The 17,562-nt window shown below is 41.4% G+C and overlaps 1 protein-coding gene across 3 annotated transcripts in view; it reads left to right on the forward strand.

Annotated features, from left to right (window-relative positions):
* The first annotated feature begins 859 nt into the window (after positions 1-859).
* Positions 860-17,562, forward strand: part of MIA3 (MIA SH3 domain ER export factor 3) — a 36,364-nt gene continuing 19,661 nt past the window's right edge. For all 3 annotated transcript variants that reach the window (XR_014509747.1, XM_083434376.1, XM_083434377.1), the window contains exons 1-5: positions 860-1,229; positions 3,578-3,711; positions 10,940-11,026; positions 11,720-14,465; positions 16,183-16,458. Coding sequence is in view for 2 of the 3 variants with exons in the window: in XM_083434376.1 (XP_083290502.1) it covers positions 1,055-1,229; positions 3,578-3,711; positions 10,940-11,026; positions 11,720-14,465; positions 16,183-16,458 (3,418 nt within the window). In the remaining variant the exon portion in view is untranslated. The remainder of the gene's footprint in view (positions 1,230-3,577; positions 3,712-10,939; positions 11,027-11,719; positions 14,466-16,182; positions 16,459-17,562) is intronic.

Consider the following 17,562-nt stretch of genomic DNA (forward strand, 5'->3'; position numbering starts at 1 on the left):
TACCCCCTTTCTTCAATTTAAATTTTCCTGCACCTTTAAAACTTCAACCCTAACGACCCTGACTGCGGAGTGAGGGCGCGCTGGGGGTGCGGGGAAGAGTAAACAAATCCCAACTATACAGTGGTACCTCGCGTTACATACGCTTCAGGTTACAGACTCCGCTAACCTAGAAAGAGTGCTTCAGGTTAAGAACTTTGCTTCAGGATGAGAACAGAAATCGGGCTCCGGCGGCGCCGCGGCGGCAGCAGGAGGCCCCATTAGCTAAAGTGGTGCTTCAGGTTAAGAACAGTTGCAGGTTAAGTGAAGACCTCCGGAACGAATTAAGTACTTAATCCGAGGTACCATTGTATCGCGCGCAGGAGACGAGCGCCTCTGCTACAAAAGCGTCAAAACCCCGCGGGCCTCCAGACTACAACTCCCGTCGGCCCCTCGTCACCGGCCACGCGAGCGGGCAGGCTGGGCCTGACGGGAGCTCTCTCGCTCCACGCGCCCACCCTGGTCTAGTGAAAACATACGGGGCGGCTTGGCGAGCTGCCGGAAGCGAAGTTGTGTTTCCCCACTGACAGGGGAAGGTCCCCCAAGTCCGACCTGTTGTTGTCTTTCTCCGCCTGTCCGCCAGGCAGTTATTCAGGACTGACGGGGGGCGGGCAGTGCTGCCAGATACAGAACCGGGGGTGCAAAGTGAACACACACATACACACAAAATACAGTCGGGGAGGGAGAGGCGAGCAAAGGGAGAGAGCGAGCGCCTGAGGTGCATTTGCCTCAGGAGTGGGGCGCGCGCCTATTCTTGGTCCTCCTCCTCCCTGTGGACAAGCACCGCCGCGCAGGGTGTGGTTCTCCTCCATCCTTTCCTCCTCCTCCTCTTGCTGCTCCTTTGGGGCAGCGGGCGAGTCTCCTCCTCCTCCTCTTCTTCCTCCTCCCCATATCCTTCTCCAGCCGGGCTCTGCTTGCTGCTGCTGACGTGTCTTGCTCCGGCTTCCCCCCGCCCGGCCGCCCCACGCGCAGCTTCTTTTTTTTCGGCGCCAGCCCGGCAGCCTCGCGAACTCCCAACATGGCTGCTGCGGCGCGGCGGCGGCCCCTCGCCCTGCCGCCTCGGCGGATGCTGCTGCCGCCGCCGCTACTGCTGCTCTTGCTGTGCGCCCAGCTGCCCCCCTGCGCCCAGTCCGGCGGGGCCCCGGACCGCCGTTTCGCCGAATGGAAGCGGTGCGCCGACCCCGAGTGCAGCAGTAAGTGGCGGGGAGGGAAGAGGCAGGCGACCGGGTATCCGCCGGGTCCCTGCGACTGTCTGCCCTTGCAAAGCAGGAGCCGGCGGTGGCGGCGGCGTCTCCGAGGCCGCGTCAGAGAAGAGGCTCTGCGTGGGGGCCGCCTCCTGCCCCGCAGGGTGGGGTGGGATGGTTGGGGGGGGAGAGCCGCGAGGGTGCTTCTGCCCCACCGCTCTTCCCACGTCCCTGGAGGGACGGCGGGGATCTCCATCTCCCACCCTGTCATTTTACACCCGTGTCATTTTAAATACCCGTCCACGTTGCCTTGGGCCCGCTGCTCCTGGCAGGGTGGCCCCCACTTGCCACGGTTTCTTAGCTTGTGCCAGTACGAAACTTGCAACAGCAACAAAAAACAGCACCCGAGCTTAATGGAACACAGTGGGATTTATTTTTTAAGGGGTTTTTTTTTGGGTGTGAATGAGGTATTTAGGATCGGAGCTAAAACTGGGAAGTGTTGCCTCAGTGTCTCACCCCCCCCCCCGTCAAATGTGCTTTTGCAGGTTGCTACCTGTCTTCTACTTTGTAAAGTAGCGCGTGCTTTATTCCTTCCCTATGTGGAGACGGCGATAATTATCATCCCGATCACCATTATTACTCTTTCTTACACATTGCTGACTTTAACTGGAAGCCCGGGGCGGGGGGCGATCCTTTTACATTTTATCCCTCCCACCCACCGAAACAGCTCCACCACGCAGTCTGAGATGTCCCACGGTGTCGAAGGGTCTTAGGCTGCATCTCTTACGTTGCCCATGACTTTGGTGGTTGTCACCCTAAAAAATTGTTGCCCCAAATGATTTCATGGGCTGTTTTTGTTTGTTTGGGCTAACCCAGAGGAGGTTCTGATTCATCACCAAGTAAAAACTTATTGCTGGACCTGTTTCTCTTACTGCTGTCTCTGTACTACTACTGTTGTCACCAGGAAGATTTGCTTTTAATAAGCATCACGTATTTGTCTTTTTTTCTGCTTGTAAACAAACCTGCATCCTTTAGAAGCTGTTTTTTAGGAGAAGCAAATTCTTGACCTCATTCTCTTCTTCTTCTCATTTCATTGTCCTGTATCAAATTACTCAAAGAAATCTGATATATGAAATTCGCTTTCTTGGAAATATTCATCTATTTGAGTGGTTCTTAGCTAATTAGAGGACTGCATTTGTTTGTTTAAAATGTATTGTTCTGATCCAGAACTCATTGTAAGAATATCTCAGACGTTTCAAATTTGTGGGTTCGGATTCAGTGTGTTTAATTTTTGTTACTGACAGCCCACTCCTCAACTTGTTTAACTGCAAGGATGACTTCCTTATGTCCTGTTAAATGTGCATAGGGATTGCACCTGTACCTATGCAGGCTTACTTGGTAGTTAGTCCCACTGAGTTCAATGGTGTGACATTTGAGTATAGGATTGCAGCTATAAACTGTGATCCTATCCCCCATTAAACTTAGTGACACTTATTTTCAAGTAAGCATGCATACATTTGTGCTGTTGGTTTGACATTCCTAGACTAAAAATGTAGACTTTACTATTCAGTTAAACTAACTATACAGTTGTGTGTGCTCATACATGTGTAGAAGGACTCTCTAGCTACATCACCTTTCAAAGATAAGCTTTTGTGACTTATAAAATAGAATTTGGAATCCTTTCCATTGATTTTGTTTATTTATTAAAATATATTTGTTCTGCCTTTCTTTCCCAAATAAATTAATTTAACTTAAATTGAAACAAATGTACAATATCAAGGTTTTATTTTTTTAACAAAATCAACCCAGCTCAGCATGCTCTTCACAGGGCAACACACTTAGCATCCTCATTGTCAATGTTTAGGAAACACTCAGTTTTTGCGGTTAAATTAACATCTAGTGTTGTGCTCATATTTTAGTGGAGTGGCTGGTAGAGGACTTGTTCCTCTTATTGTATTACTGGATGAACTTTTTAGGAACTTTGTATTGTATTTTGTTTTAAGCTTAGTTTTAAATTGATTTTACACCCTGGTGCATAATGCATATGACTACATGCCTTTGGGACATAGTGAAGGATTGTGGTACTGGGATATATTCATGGAGTCTATTACGTTTTTCCAGGAGAAACGTCTTCAATAAAATGTCCATTGAAACCTCATTATGTCCTTTCATTGCCTTAACAAACATTTTAAGACACAAAGTAACTTTGATACCAGATTTTCACCAGCCATAACTTCTCATTCCTGGGCTACATTGTTTCATACACATGGACTGCAAGTTATAGACAGGTTTCCTTTTCTGTTGAGAAAACGGCTCTTTATTTACTTTGCCATTTTTTTCTCATTTTCTTTCAACAGTGCTAATGTGTCGAGGGAAAGCAGTGAAGGATTTTAAAGGCCCAGATTGTCGTTTTGTAGATTTTAAAGAAGGTGAATCGGTGTACGTGTATTATAAATTAACCGGGAGAACACATGAGCTTTGGGCTGGAAGTGTAAGTTTTTAAGTACTTTATATGGTTTAACACAAATTGGAAAAAGCAGTATGGGTGGTATTCAATGAAGCTTTACTCAGAGAAGGCTTATTGAAATTAATGAACATGACTAAGTTAGGTCCCTTAATTTCAGTGGGTCTACAGTACTCTGAGTAAAAGTTATTAGAAGTGACATGGGGTGGTATTCAACTAACATTTTAATTTTTCTTTCTTTCTTTCGCTGCTTCCCCCAGAGATGTTCACAGGTATTTTCACATTGTGCTACAGCATGTTATCTTACATATTCATTAAATAATCCCCACTTTGCCAAGAAGTCAAGGGATACTGCTACAGCCTTTTAGTTTCCTCTGCATGAGAGAGCATAAGAGACTTGTTAACTTTGAATTCTACAAGCAAAGCCTATTGGAAGTAAATGAATGCTTACAAAGAGGCAATACAATCACCAAGCTGCTTCCAATCCAGCTAAACTCACCACCTCTGCAGTTTTGTTTTGTTTTTTTGCACTAGAAATAGCACACCATCAGCTTCTAATGCAGAAGAGATTCTGCCTTGACTCAGAAAACTTTGAGTAAATGCAAATCTACCAGGTCACCCAAGCAAGACAGCAGATTCCTGTTACTTATAATAGAATTGTAGAGCTGCATGTTTGAGAGTGTGATTAAGTTCCCTGGAAAGGTGGTTTTGGTTGAGAACTTCACAAACTCTTGAACAGATGAGGGTTTTTGTTTGTTTGTTTTTGTTTTGCTTCAACTTGACTTAAAATTCTGTTTAATATTTAAATGTCAGCACCTATGATTGAAAAGTCCTGTAACTCATATTTTCCACTGGGTATTTGGAACCATTTTTGCATGATGTGGGCCTTCACTGCTTTGGAATCCACACATATGACTCTTCTCAGTCCCAGAGATTTCCCTGGAACGGTCTATCTACACTCATGCCTCCAAGTTTTATTTTAAATATTTCTCCTTTGTTCAGAAGGTAAATAGTCAGGGGGTTAATGGTAACTGTTAAATTCAGGAATCTCAGCTAAAGCATCCATGACAGATGGCCATCCAACCTCTGCTTAAAAACTTCCAAGGAAAGCGAGACCATTGGTAAATTATCATTTGCCATTAAAAAATGCTTCTTTTGTGGCATGTATTGCCACTTTTGCAAGGGTTTTTTTGTGTTTAATGGTAGCATTTATTTTGAAAATGGCTTGAGCCACTAAGTATATATTGCCCACAATTGCATGTTACTTTTACCTATCTGTTTTTGCCATCAACGTTTGCTGAAAAGCGTTGTGTACTGTGTTGTGTACCCTCTCCTACTCTGCCATTTGTCCATTCAGAATTGTGTTTCCATGGGAGGAAAAGATTTTGGGACCCTGTAATTTCTTCCCTACCCCATGATGGGGAAATGGAGAACAGTTTTGAGTGAAGCTTACAACTACAAAATATGCAATTTGGTCCTGAAAAATTTGGAAGGATATACCACAAAGGCAGTATTGCACAAGAGAAATATTTTAATTGCATTCTGGAGCATGATAAAGGATCTCATCTGTTTCATATTGGGAGCATAAATTGTGCTTTCTAAAAATGTGGTACACTAACAACACAAAAGAACTAACAATGGCTTGGATACAGAGATATACACACTTTAATTCTATTTAAGGGCCCTAGCTCAATGGCAGAGCAACTGTTTTGAATGCCAAAGAGCCCAGGTTTAACCCTCACCATCTACACATCTAACACAAATGGGGAAAAACTGTATGGGTGGCATTCAACTAAGATTTGCTCACAAAAAGCCCCACTGAGATTAAAGAATATTACTAAGTTAGGTCCATTATTTTCAGGGGGTCTACTCTGAGTAAAACTTACCAGAAGAGATATGTGGTGGTATTCAACTAACATTTTAATTACTCTTTCTTTCTTTCACTGCTTCCTGCAGAGACGTTTAAAGGTATTTTCATTGACATTGCTCTGTGCATTTTAAAACATATTCATTAAGTACTCCACACTTTGCTGAGAATTCAAAGGGTATTCCTACAGCCTTTAAGTTTCCTCTGCATGAGAGAGCATCAGAGACTTGTTATTTTTTACTTCTTCAAGCAAAGCCTATTGGAAGCAAGTGAGGCAACAAAACTACGGTGGTACCTCGGGTTAAGTACTTAATTCGTTCTGGAGGTCCGTTCTTAACCTGAAACTGTTCTTAACCTGAAGCACCACTTTAGCTAATGGGGCCTCCCGCTGCTGCCGCGCCGCCACTGCACGATTTCTGTTCTCATCCTGAAGCAAAGTTCTTAACCCGAGGTACTATCTCTGGGTTAGCGGAGTCTGCAACCTGAAGCGTATGTAACCTGAAGCGTATGTAACCTAAGGTACCACTGTACTTGCATTAGATTCCTAGATAGCAACAGTGTAGACACATGCCACAATCACCAAGCTGCTTCCAGTTCAGCTAAACTCACAACTCTCTCTGTGCTCCCAATTTAGTAAGTGCTAGTTAGTTACTTTCTTTCCTACTCCTATACCATGAGGAGCACTGGTCTTGAATCCTATTCCAGTGGGTAAATTTCCCTATCAGAAGAACATTTAATGTCAGTAGCTTCCATTGAGGAACGTTTTGTTTTGTTTTGTTTTGGCATTACTTGGTATAAGGCTGCATCCTAGGTTTCTATTGAAATGAATGGAACAAGTTAACAGCAACTAACATAACCAATGGATCTTAAGTACTACTCACTAGATTGGGGCCTCTGTTAAGGTGATGGCTTTCAGTAAACATGATAGACCTTACTTCAAATTCTTACTTCCTCTTTGCAATGAGATGTCAGAGGAGAGGTAAGATAGACTTATAGATACCTACTAGGCTATAATTTGTCACTGGTAAATAACAAATGAACAGTCCCTTAAAGTTGGGTATTCTGACTGCAGGCCTGTGCAGAGCTTGCAGAGGCCTAGGATGTTGGCAGGACAGCGTAAGTCCAGTAGGGCCCTGGTGGGCTCCTGCAGGCAACTTAGCCCTCCAAGGCCAAGGAAAAGTGTACCTGGCTGTCCCCCGCCCCTTACACAGACTTGTCTGGTTGAACGAATTCCTTGTAGCATGCTGAGCATTTTTTTCCCCCCTTTGTAAAGGAAAGTCTGCCACTATGAGCCATTACAACACCATTACAACTGCTTTCACTGGAATACACAAGTGGGATTATGGCACAACAGACTCTCAGCTGGCAATAGAGTCCAATTAAAGTTGCACAGTTGAAACAGGAAAAACACTGCATGCAGTGAAAATGGCAGAATGGAATCATTGTGTTCTTCCAGTAATTCCCCTCTGACATTACTGTGCCACAAATAACCTGGATAATTAGGAGGCATCTGTTTCCAGGCTTGCCAGCGCTTTATAAACACAAAATATGAAGACTTGAGAGGGCCGGCTTTGAAACAAAAGGCTGGATAATTAGAGCCTCAAGTTTTTAAACAAAAGAAATAATTAAAAAGTTCACACCCACATTAGCCAAATTAATGTGCATACAAACAGCTGTATACAAGGTAACTCAACAAAGGTTAAGGTGAGAGTACAGTACAATATCTTAAATCCTTTGTAACTGATTACAAAGTTAATACGGAAAAACTGTCCATTCCGGCTGCAAAAAAGATGCAGTCCATGTCAAGAACACCTATTGTGCAACCTTGACTTTGGATGTTACTAGTTTGCACTAATATTTAAGAATAAATATTGAACAAAGGGAATACCCTATCCAGCTAGCATTCTGTTTGTTCATAGAAGAGTTTTATATACCAGACAGATGTTCATTTTACTGTACCATCCTATAAGCCAGATAACCAGATAAATCCCTGGTTTAATTGCATACAAAAATGATGCCGATGCTTTCAGCCAAGAGCTGTGTGGCATTGTTTTTCCATCTCTTCGTAGGCCTGGCATCTAAGAGTTTGATGCAGACTCCATAATAATAATAATAATAATAATAATAATAATAATAAAAAAAAATTATGAATCTGGCATCGAGAAATTGGAAATATATTTCTCAAGCCCTATGAAAAGACATCTGAATCACCTGCTCTCAACTTTTACTAACTTCTTTGAAGCCAGGAAGTGGTCCATTTAATTATTAGTAAATATCTGGGATGTTTTCCTGGCAATAAAACCACCAGGATATTTAGGAAAGGGACAACACTCATGGACCGCATTCTAACTGAGCACATTATCTTTAGCATTTGTTTACTTAATGTGTTCTGCCAGTTTCTAAATGCCTAAGTTATCTAATCTCTGTAGCAATTCTCGGCTGTTAATATTGGCTTCCTGATAACAGTTGTAAGAACTGAATGAGAGCAGAAGTGTGAATCTTTTCTAGAAAGCAGTAAGCTGGGATAAAATCAGAAAGTGCATGCCTATGCATGTTTACTCAGAAATAAGCGCCTCTGTGTTCAGTGGGACTTACTCTCTAGTCACCACGTTTAGGATGAGAGATTTAGCTTCCTTCCATAGTTTGCATTTTACTAGAGTAGCATCTTGCCTCTTGTGTGGAATTAATGATTCTTACTGAAATACATGTTGACAAAAGAAGGGTGGTCTTGCATTGATGTTGAGTGTGAATAATTTAAACAACAGCAAGGAGTCAAATAGACTTTAAAATACTGGGAAATGTTTGCAGAGTGGTGGTGGAGTATTTGAAAATAAGAGAATATCACAAGGGCATTTTGAATGTGATGTTGGCCTACAAACCATAACTTATTCTGCAAATATGCTATTTGTTAGGAAGTAACTTATCTCATGCTAAGTTTAAGAACAATGAAAACATCTCATTATTGTTATGTTCAATGGTAGAAAAATGGATTTCGAGGAGAACAAAGTAGGATGGGAGGGAAAAACCTGCTTTGTGTATGCAAAATTCTTATTTTCTCTTTGCTTGTATAGAAGCTGGAAATTCCAGCCATGCTCTCCCAGTTTTAGACAGCGTAAGAATGGCTTCTACCTCTGAGCCCTGTCTCTCAGAACCAAATTAGAGCTTTCCTGCCAGTGTAAATTGCAGCTTCAGAGGAGCAGAAGACTGCAGCAGGGGAAGGAAGATTTAACCCTGCTCTCCACCTGTGATTGTGATCCCAATTATTTTCCATTGGCTGCTATCAAATGTAAAAATGCAAAGATGCTTTAAACATCACACCTGGTTTGATCCTAAGTACCACAATGCCTGTTGGTTTTTACATTTAATTTCTGAAGAGTATGGTGCTGAATATACACTGTTAAATACAGAATAATCAAGTACAAGAAACAAAGACAAACACCAGCTTTTGAGCCAGGCAAAAAGAATGCAATCTAGATGACGTTGGGCACACCTATGCCCACAGTATGCTTCAAATGTGGATCAAAGGTCCCAGTAAATTCCTTAAGTTGAAAGCAAGTTCCATTAAAGGAACCTCCAAATAAATATGCACTAGTGAGAGTGCCACTTCCATATTTCAGCAAGACCTAGAACTATTTTTTTCTGGAGTTTGACTAATAATCTAATACAGTGGTACCTTGGTTTAAGAACAGCTTAGTTTATGAACAACTTGGATTAAGAATGCTGGAAACCCGGAAGTAGGTGTTTTGGTTTGTGAACTTTGCCTTGGAAGCAGAACATGTTCCACTTCCTGTTGAGTGTAAGTTGAATCCCCCACTGCTATGGGAAAGCACACCTTGGTTAAAGAATGCTTTGGTTTAAGAACGGACTTCCGGAACAGATTTAGTTTGCAAACCAAGGTACCACTGTATACCTTTCTGCAGTGCTCTAAGCTGAAGTGGTGAAATTCTGCATCTAGGCGTTGCTGCTTCACTTGTTTGATAACTTTCCATATATTTCCTTTAAATTCTCAGTGAAGCTGAGGCAAAGCATTTGCATATACTAGATGCCTCAAACTGTTATTGACCCCTAATGGAATGATATGTGCAAGCATGCTTGATGGTTTCAATCTTTAGGGTATGTGGCCTTTGACTGTGCCTATTAGGATGAATTTCAAATACAGTGGTATCTCGCGTTACATATGCTTCAGGTTACAGATGCTTCAGGTTACAGACTCTGCTAACCCAGAAATAGTGCCTTGGGTTAAGAACTTTGCTTCAGGATGGGAACAGAAATTGTGCTCTGGTGGCATGGCGGCAGCGGGAGGCCCCATTAGCTATAGTGGTGCTTCAGGTTAAGAACACTTTCAGGTTAAGAACGGACCTCTGCAACGAATTAAGTTCTTAACCCGAGGTACCACTGTAGCTGCCATTTAAACTTACTGTATTATTTCAAATACATAAAACTTGTTTTATTCTGTATTCCTGACCCCTATTATTCTTAAAAGGGTTTGCAGGGGTCAGCAAACTTTTTCAGCAGGGGGCCAATCCACTGTCTCTCAGACCTTGTGGGGGGGCCGGACTATATTTTTTTGGGGGAAATTAACAAATTCCTATACCCCACAAAGGGACACGGGTGTAAGGGACGCGGGTGGCGCTGTGGGTTAAAGCCTCAGTGCCTAGGGTTTGCCGATCGAAAGGTCGGCGGTTCGAATCCCCGCGGTGGGGTGCGCTCCCGCTGTTTGGTCCCAGCGCCTGTCAACCTAGCAGTTCGAAAGCACTCTCGGGTGCAAGTAGATAAATAGGGACCGCTTACTAGCAGGAAGGTAAACGGCGTTTCCGTGTGCGGCTCTGGCTTGCCAGAGCAGCGATGTCACGCTGGCCACGTGACCCGGAAGTGTCTTCGGACAGCGCTGGCTCCTGGCCTATAGAGTGAGATGAGCGCACAACCCTAGAGTCTGTCAAGACTGGCCCGTACAGGCAGGGGTACCTTTACCTTTACCTTTTATACCCCACAAATAACCCAGAGATGCATTTTAAATAAAAGGACACATTCTACTCATGTAAAAACACCAGGCAGGCCTCACAAATAACCCAGAGATGCATTTTAAATAAAAGGACACATTCTACTCATGTAAAAACACGCTGATTCCGGGACCGTCCGCGGGCCGGATTGAGAAGGCTATTGGCCAGATCCAGCCTCCGGGCCTTAGTTTGCCTACCCATGGTTTAAGGGGTCCAAAATTTGTACTAAAAATTGACGTGCCAAGTATCATGACCAGTTCTTCTGATGCACTGCAAGTGCCACTTCTATGCATTCGTAGCAAAGTTGACTCTAAACAGGCAGAAATACTTAAAACGAAACAAAACCATTTCTTATACTGACCCTTCTATTTCCTTGTTTTCCTCTCAGGTTGGAAATGAATTTGGATATTTTCCAAAGGATTTACTTGAGATAAATCACATTTATACCTATGAAGAGCTAGAATTGCCAACAGATGTAAGTTATTTGTGAGTTTCTTTTGATCTACACACGTATTCAATTTAAAGGGCTCACTTTAAAAACAGACCATATAAATGAACCCAGGAGAAGAAGGGGAAAGAGCAGATTGACGTGGAAAAAGAAGAAAAGCTGTTCTTTAAAATATTTTCTCCAGCAAAAAAATTCTCTGTATTTTAGACCAATAAATTCCTCTGTTTGAGATCCAGGATCACACCAGCACAAGTGACAAAACTTCTCCCCCCTTCCCCTCTCCAGCTTCCCACACACTAAAACAACAGCAGCAGCAACAACAACCCTGCTCTGGAGGGCCCCCAGTCTTCTGGAGCAGATTTTGTGGGAGGCTGCGGGGTGGGGAGCAGAGGAAAGGGAAGTCCTGTTTGCAGAAGCAAAATCCATTGTGCAATTGGTACATCACAATTTATCAGGGTTTCTGTTCTGTACAACCTGATCCTATGCCTGTGTCCATAACCTTATTTCCAAGGAAGCAGGCACAGGATTGTAGCGCTAAACTTGTTCAAAATCAAAAGGAGTTCTTACTCTCCATTTTAAATAGATGACTCCCTTGTGGATCTTAGTGGGAACAATAAAAATCTAAATTTCAGCTAGGTTAAAGCAAGATGCCAATATAGTAGTAAATTTTAGAAGATAAATTATTTCCATAAGTAACTAAGATTATTTATTTTCTTTCAGGAAACAGACTTTGTTTGCTTTAATGGAGGCAAGGATGATTTTGACAATTATAACGCAGAAGAGCTTTTAAAATTATCAGAGGACATGGTGGCTAGTGATGCTGAAGCTCAGCTAGAAACTGAAAAGGAAGAGGAAACGGAAGATGCTGAGCATACAGAGTCAGTAGAACCAGAGATTGATGGTTCTGAAGTGGGCTTGGAAGTCGACAGTGAAGACCATGCGAAAATGGGTCAAAAAGACAATTTTATTTTTGAAAATAACGAGAATGTAGAGGGAGCTCTTGATTCCAAGAGCAAGGACCTCACTGTAAATAGTAACACAGACAATCCTCAGGGAGACCAAAGTGCACATCAGCCTTCAGAAGAAATGCTGCAAGAAACATTAAAAGTGCCAAAATATGAAAGTGCCAAAAACTCTAGTGTATCTCAGGGCAAAGCTAAACAATCAGATAATGGAGGCGAAGATGGTGGCACTGACACACATCTACGCCAACACGAAGTATTGGAAGACTTGAAAACAACACTTGGCTCAACTGCAGATGCCCTTGTGTCTGATGATGAGACAACTAGCCTTGTTACACCTCTAGATGATGATTTCAGCGAAGATCTGGGCATTGATTCTTACGATACAGAGAAGCTTGAAGAACCTGAGGAGCAGTCTGAAGAAATCCCTTTGCTGTCTTTTACAGAAGAAACAAAATCATCAGAAGACCCAGAAGCTGAAGAGATGCCATCTGATGGGGTTTTTGAATCAGAAACTAGTGACTATGACGATGGCATTGCGGAAGCTGCAGGAAGCTTTGTTCATGAGAAAAAAGATGACTCTAGTTTACTAACAAATTTAGGCGATAAATTTTTTGCAATTGTCAGTGGAGGTGAAAGAACAGTTGATGAAACTGATGGGGACAAGGAGGAGGAGGAGGAGGAAGATGATGAAGATAATGATGAAGTGGTCCTAATCAGCAAGAAGGAAAATACAGATGTGTTAGCTGATTCAGAATCTTCAGCAGAAGATGATAGCATCACACCAGAAAATGATCTGATTACAAAGAAGATACATAATGTAGATGTTGGGGACCCTAAGGGGAAAAAACATGAAACTCAGGACTACGAAGAAGAGTATTCAAAAGCTGAAGTTGAACCCACCATAGAAGAACTGCAAAGCACTTCTACACATGATTTTGGTGCCTTTTCTAATTATGGAGGTGGCCGGCAGCCTAAAGCATCCATGGGAGCTAAGGAAAAACATTTAAAACCACCCCTAGGTGATATCAAAGATGACCCAGAAGGCCTTTCTATTCATAAAATAATAAAAGGAAAGGAAACAAGAGATGGTAACATTGAAGATAGCTTAGAAAATGATACAAAACACAAAACTTTATGGGAAAAAATAGGCAAAAAAGATGGCGATGGTAAACGGCCAATGAACATTGTACCACACTTGGTGGAGGAACTAACAAATGAATCTCAACCTGAACTGGGCGCTTCTGACCTTTTGGAAGGCAAAACAAAGCAAGATGGAGAAGATCTTGAACTTGGGAAGGTGCTCAGTAATACGAAGCAGTCAAATGACTCTGCTATGGAAAGCATTCCCACAGAGGAAGATACTGAAGTGCCTATTGTCCAATCTGGACAAGAAACTGTAACCCAGGATTTAAAAAAGGAGGAAGAAGAGAAGAAATTGATTATAGAAAAACCCACGCAAGTTGCACAACATAGAAACCTTACTCAGCAAAACACGGAAGAACTTAAGCCTGTGGAGTTAGATGCTGAAGATGATGATTTCCTTGAAGTACTAGAAGAGGAGTTACTACAGGATGAAAATGCAGTGAGCGCAAAACTGTCTAAAGAGGGACTTGCAGATGAACAAAGTTTCACGTTGGAGGCTGAAAGTGGTACCACTCAGTTGCAAATGCCAAATGGTGCTATTTCAAGAGCTGCTAATCCTGCTGATGCAATAGGAGAAGATGCAATAACAACACTTGAGCAGGCCAAGAAAGATGGCATGGAAGATTGGAATGAGGCACAGGAAGGAATACAAATAAATAAAGATTCTCAGCTGAGCGAGAGGAAGGAAATCAAAGAGGAAAATCAGGAGGAAGTGGCGCCTCAAGTGAAAAATTCTCTGCTTCAGGAAAAAGCCCAGTATATACGTGATAAAATAATGTCAAATAAAATAAATACTTCTGAGTTAGAAAAGAAGAATGACTTTCATGAAGAGTTACAGACCTCAACAGAGCATCAGCATTCCAGCGATGGCTTTGGGCCTCAAGATGTCTCAGAAAAAACAAATGAAGCTGCAGAGCCAGAGTACAGTGAGTCTGTGAGGCAGCTCAATATAATGAAAGAATTTCTTGATGAAAAACGTATTGCACGTATCCAAAAGTATCTTGGACAGCAACATATTTTCAGGATAGAATCTTTGTTTCATGACCTGGAGTTGGAGCTGATGTTTGCTCAGAAACACACTGATAACCATGCAGACACTGAAGAGGCATTGGACCGGATCCTTGAATCTTCAGAGTCTAATATTCTGGATGTTCTGAACAAAGTTTTAGATTCCAGGGAGGCAGAAAATAAAGAAGAAGTGATCAAGGAAATTGATTTGTTTGATGACGAAGCTGCCTTAATGGATGACATCCAGGAACTAATGTATTCATTAAGGCAAAAATACTCTCCAGTTAGCGAGAGTGCTCCACTTGCCTCCCTTCCGGAATCTGGGATGGACTCTAGTGAATCCATTACAGGTAAGTCTTGAGTCTGCAGTCCTATGCATTCCTAGGAATAAGACCCACTGGACTTGGTGGAACTTACTTCTGAGAAGATTTGTGTAGGATTGTGCTATATTTTGAGTTATTGACAGGGCTACAAAATATGCCAGAAACCCTTGACGCATAGGCACCTGCAAACTTGATGTTGAACTTACTTAAAGTGTTTCTCGAACCCTTGTCTAGGATAATTGCTGAGGAAACTTTTTAAGACAGCTGATGAACTCTGAATCAAAATGATTAATTGATCAGTGAATTTAACAAATTAACTATTTCCAGATTTAAATCATTTTACTCAGAATGGAATTGAATGTGCTTTATGTTGAAAGCCTTGATGGAAATACCCTGTGTACCTATGCAGAGAGAGCTTATTTGCATTCAGATGTGACACCCCACCTGCAGTCTGAAGGGATACAGAATAGTATGCAACTGAGCTTTACTTAGAGAAGACCCACTGAAATTAATGAACATGACAAAGTTAGGTCTATTAATTTTAAGTAGTCTACCCTGAGCAAAACTTTAGCTGAATACCACTCACAAGGACTTTAGTGTGACAAGTGGGACATAAAAAAATAAATAAAAATACCACACCAAGAACTAGCCTGTTTTTTGTTTTGGCTTGAGGCTTGTGAAGGCCAAGTGTGAGAATTTCATTCTTACTTAGAAAGTCTCTAATGGGATAAGCCAGCTTGTCATATTAGCAATGAGGTCGTTCTGTTTTGCCACACAAATTGACCACCTGTACGGTTGCTCAGCTGGCACTATCTGGCAGTAAGAACTTTATAATTATAGAACATATGTTCTTAAAATGTTTGATTATTATATATTTACTACATTTAAAATGAACATGAGAGATGAAGCATTAATTTGTGGAATATCGCGATTTATTAAAATTTCAAACTCTTAAGAATGAACTTGATGACAAAAAGTTTTACCATATATTTGTTTCACCACTAGTTTACCAACCTTGAGATAGACAATCGTAATTTGTATTCTGTGCTACTAAGACAATAAAATAAAGACTGAAAGTTTGATCAGTCTTGAAAGCCCCACTGAAAATGGGCTGCATTTCCAGCTTCATATAATCTGCATATCCATGTTGAAGTTTTGGTTGCTAATCCATAACCATTGGAAATGTTTCACTTGTTCCTTTTGAGGAACAAATGTTAAACAGCAGAAATATTTTGAGTTGGCAAGTCCTGACAATGGCCTGTAAAAATCCTGACGCTGAATATATGCTGGTTGTTTGTTGGTCAGTTCTTAAACTTTTAACTTATCTCTCTAGTTGGAAATTTATTTATTTAAAATGGAAGCTAGAATTATTCAAAGTGGTCAATCTGAAACAACAATATGCAGCAATGTTACTGAAGCTAAGCTGGTCAGTTGGCCTGCACAGAAGAAAGTGTATATGTCCCTTGAGTTTTATAATGTAAGAAAGGCAGGATAAAAAACAGAATAAATTAACAAAAGTTCACAAGTCCTGCAGGGGATCGTGGCCATTCCTACGAAAAAAAGTGTTTCATATTACTAATATTTGTATTCTGAAAAAATGTTTATAGAAATTCCTAATTCAGAGTTACTGAAATGAAAGTAATGTATTTGCAAACAAAGGAAAATGTGAAATTTAATTTAAGAAGTAGGCAAGGTGCTGGCGGGTGTATAACCTAACTAAAATATATACTTCTGTTCACTGTAGCTAATGCAAAGGAAACCGAGCATGACAGACCTTCTATAGAAAGCCCTGTAGAGAACCCTGATCAAGAGTTACCACGAGATTTGGAACAGATGTCAACAGCAAAGGAAGACATTATTCACCCAGATGAACCAAAGGAACATAGGAATATTTTGGAAAAGACTGGAACTTCAGATGAAACAGAAATCAAGGGTGTCATTGACAGTGATAAAATATTGCCAATTGCGGATACGACTCTTACATCAATTGATTCAGGAATGGAGACGGACGTCGTTCCAGGTAACCTTTTTGATAACTGTTGTTATTTAACTTCTTTCTTTTAACAAAAAGCAATGTAGTTTTTAAAGGAAGCATACCAAATGAAGTCTATAAAATAGGCATACAGTGGTACCTCAGGTTACATACGCTTCAGGTTACATACTCCGCTAACCCAGAAATAGTGCTTCAGGTTAAGAACTTTGCTTCAGGTTGAGAACAGAAATTGTGCTCCAGCGGTGCAGCAGCAGCAGGAGGCCCCATTAGCTAAAGTGGTGCTTCAGGTTAAGAACAGTTTCAGGTTAAGTACAGACCTCCGGAACGAATTAAGTACTTAACCCGAGGTACCACTGTATTTATATTCAAAATGGTATATTTTGCTGGTGACATTATTGTATAGGTTTTCAAAGATTTCCAATGGCCAGAGGCATATTTCCAATAAAAATATAAAAACTTCTCATAGAATTGTAGAGTTGAAAAGGGACCACAAGGGTCATCTGGTCCAACCCACTGCAGTACAAGAATATTTTGTCCAACATGGGGCTTGAACCTGCAACCCTGAGATTAAGAGTCTCATGTTCTTCCGACTCATCCATGAATGAAATTACTTATGACATTAAAGTCAACACCTTAATTAAGCAACTTACTATGATTGCAGAGCTTCTGGTGCATGTGGAGTTCTCCCATCCAGATGAGCTCCAGCTCATTTCTGTAGAAATGACAGATGCCTCTATACATATGGCGTTTTCTCCATTTAAACGAGAGATGCACAGAGGGCTCAGAATTTGAACCTGTGTTATAGAAATCCTACCTTGATATGCTAGTGTAAGCTAATCAATGGTGATTTTTTCACCATTTTCAATTCAGCAGACAAGATCTTCTAAAATTATGGTCATCAACAGAGAAAATGTATCTGCATATAAGTAAGGTTCTACAGACAAATCTCTTTAGATTTAGAAAGTTTTTCTCTAAATTGTGGTATGATGACAGTATTGGATTATGAGTGAATCAGTAGTGTATTTGAACTGACTTAACCCACTAGGGTGCAATTCTAAAGACATTTACTGGGACATAAGAAGTACTAATTAGTGAACATGCTTAGGATCATGCTGTTAGGTTGCAACAGTA

Source organism: Podarcis tiliguerta (assembly GCF_965153285.1).
Source record: "Podarcis tiliguerta genome assembly, chromosome: 3".
Lineage (NCBI taxonomy): Eukaryota > Metazoa > Chordata > Lepidosauria > Squamata > Lacertidae > Podarcis > Podarcis tiliguerta.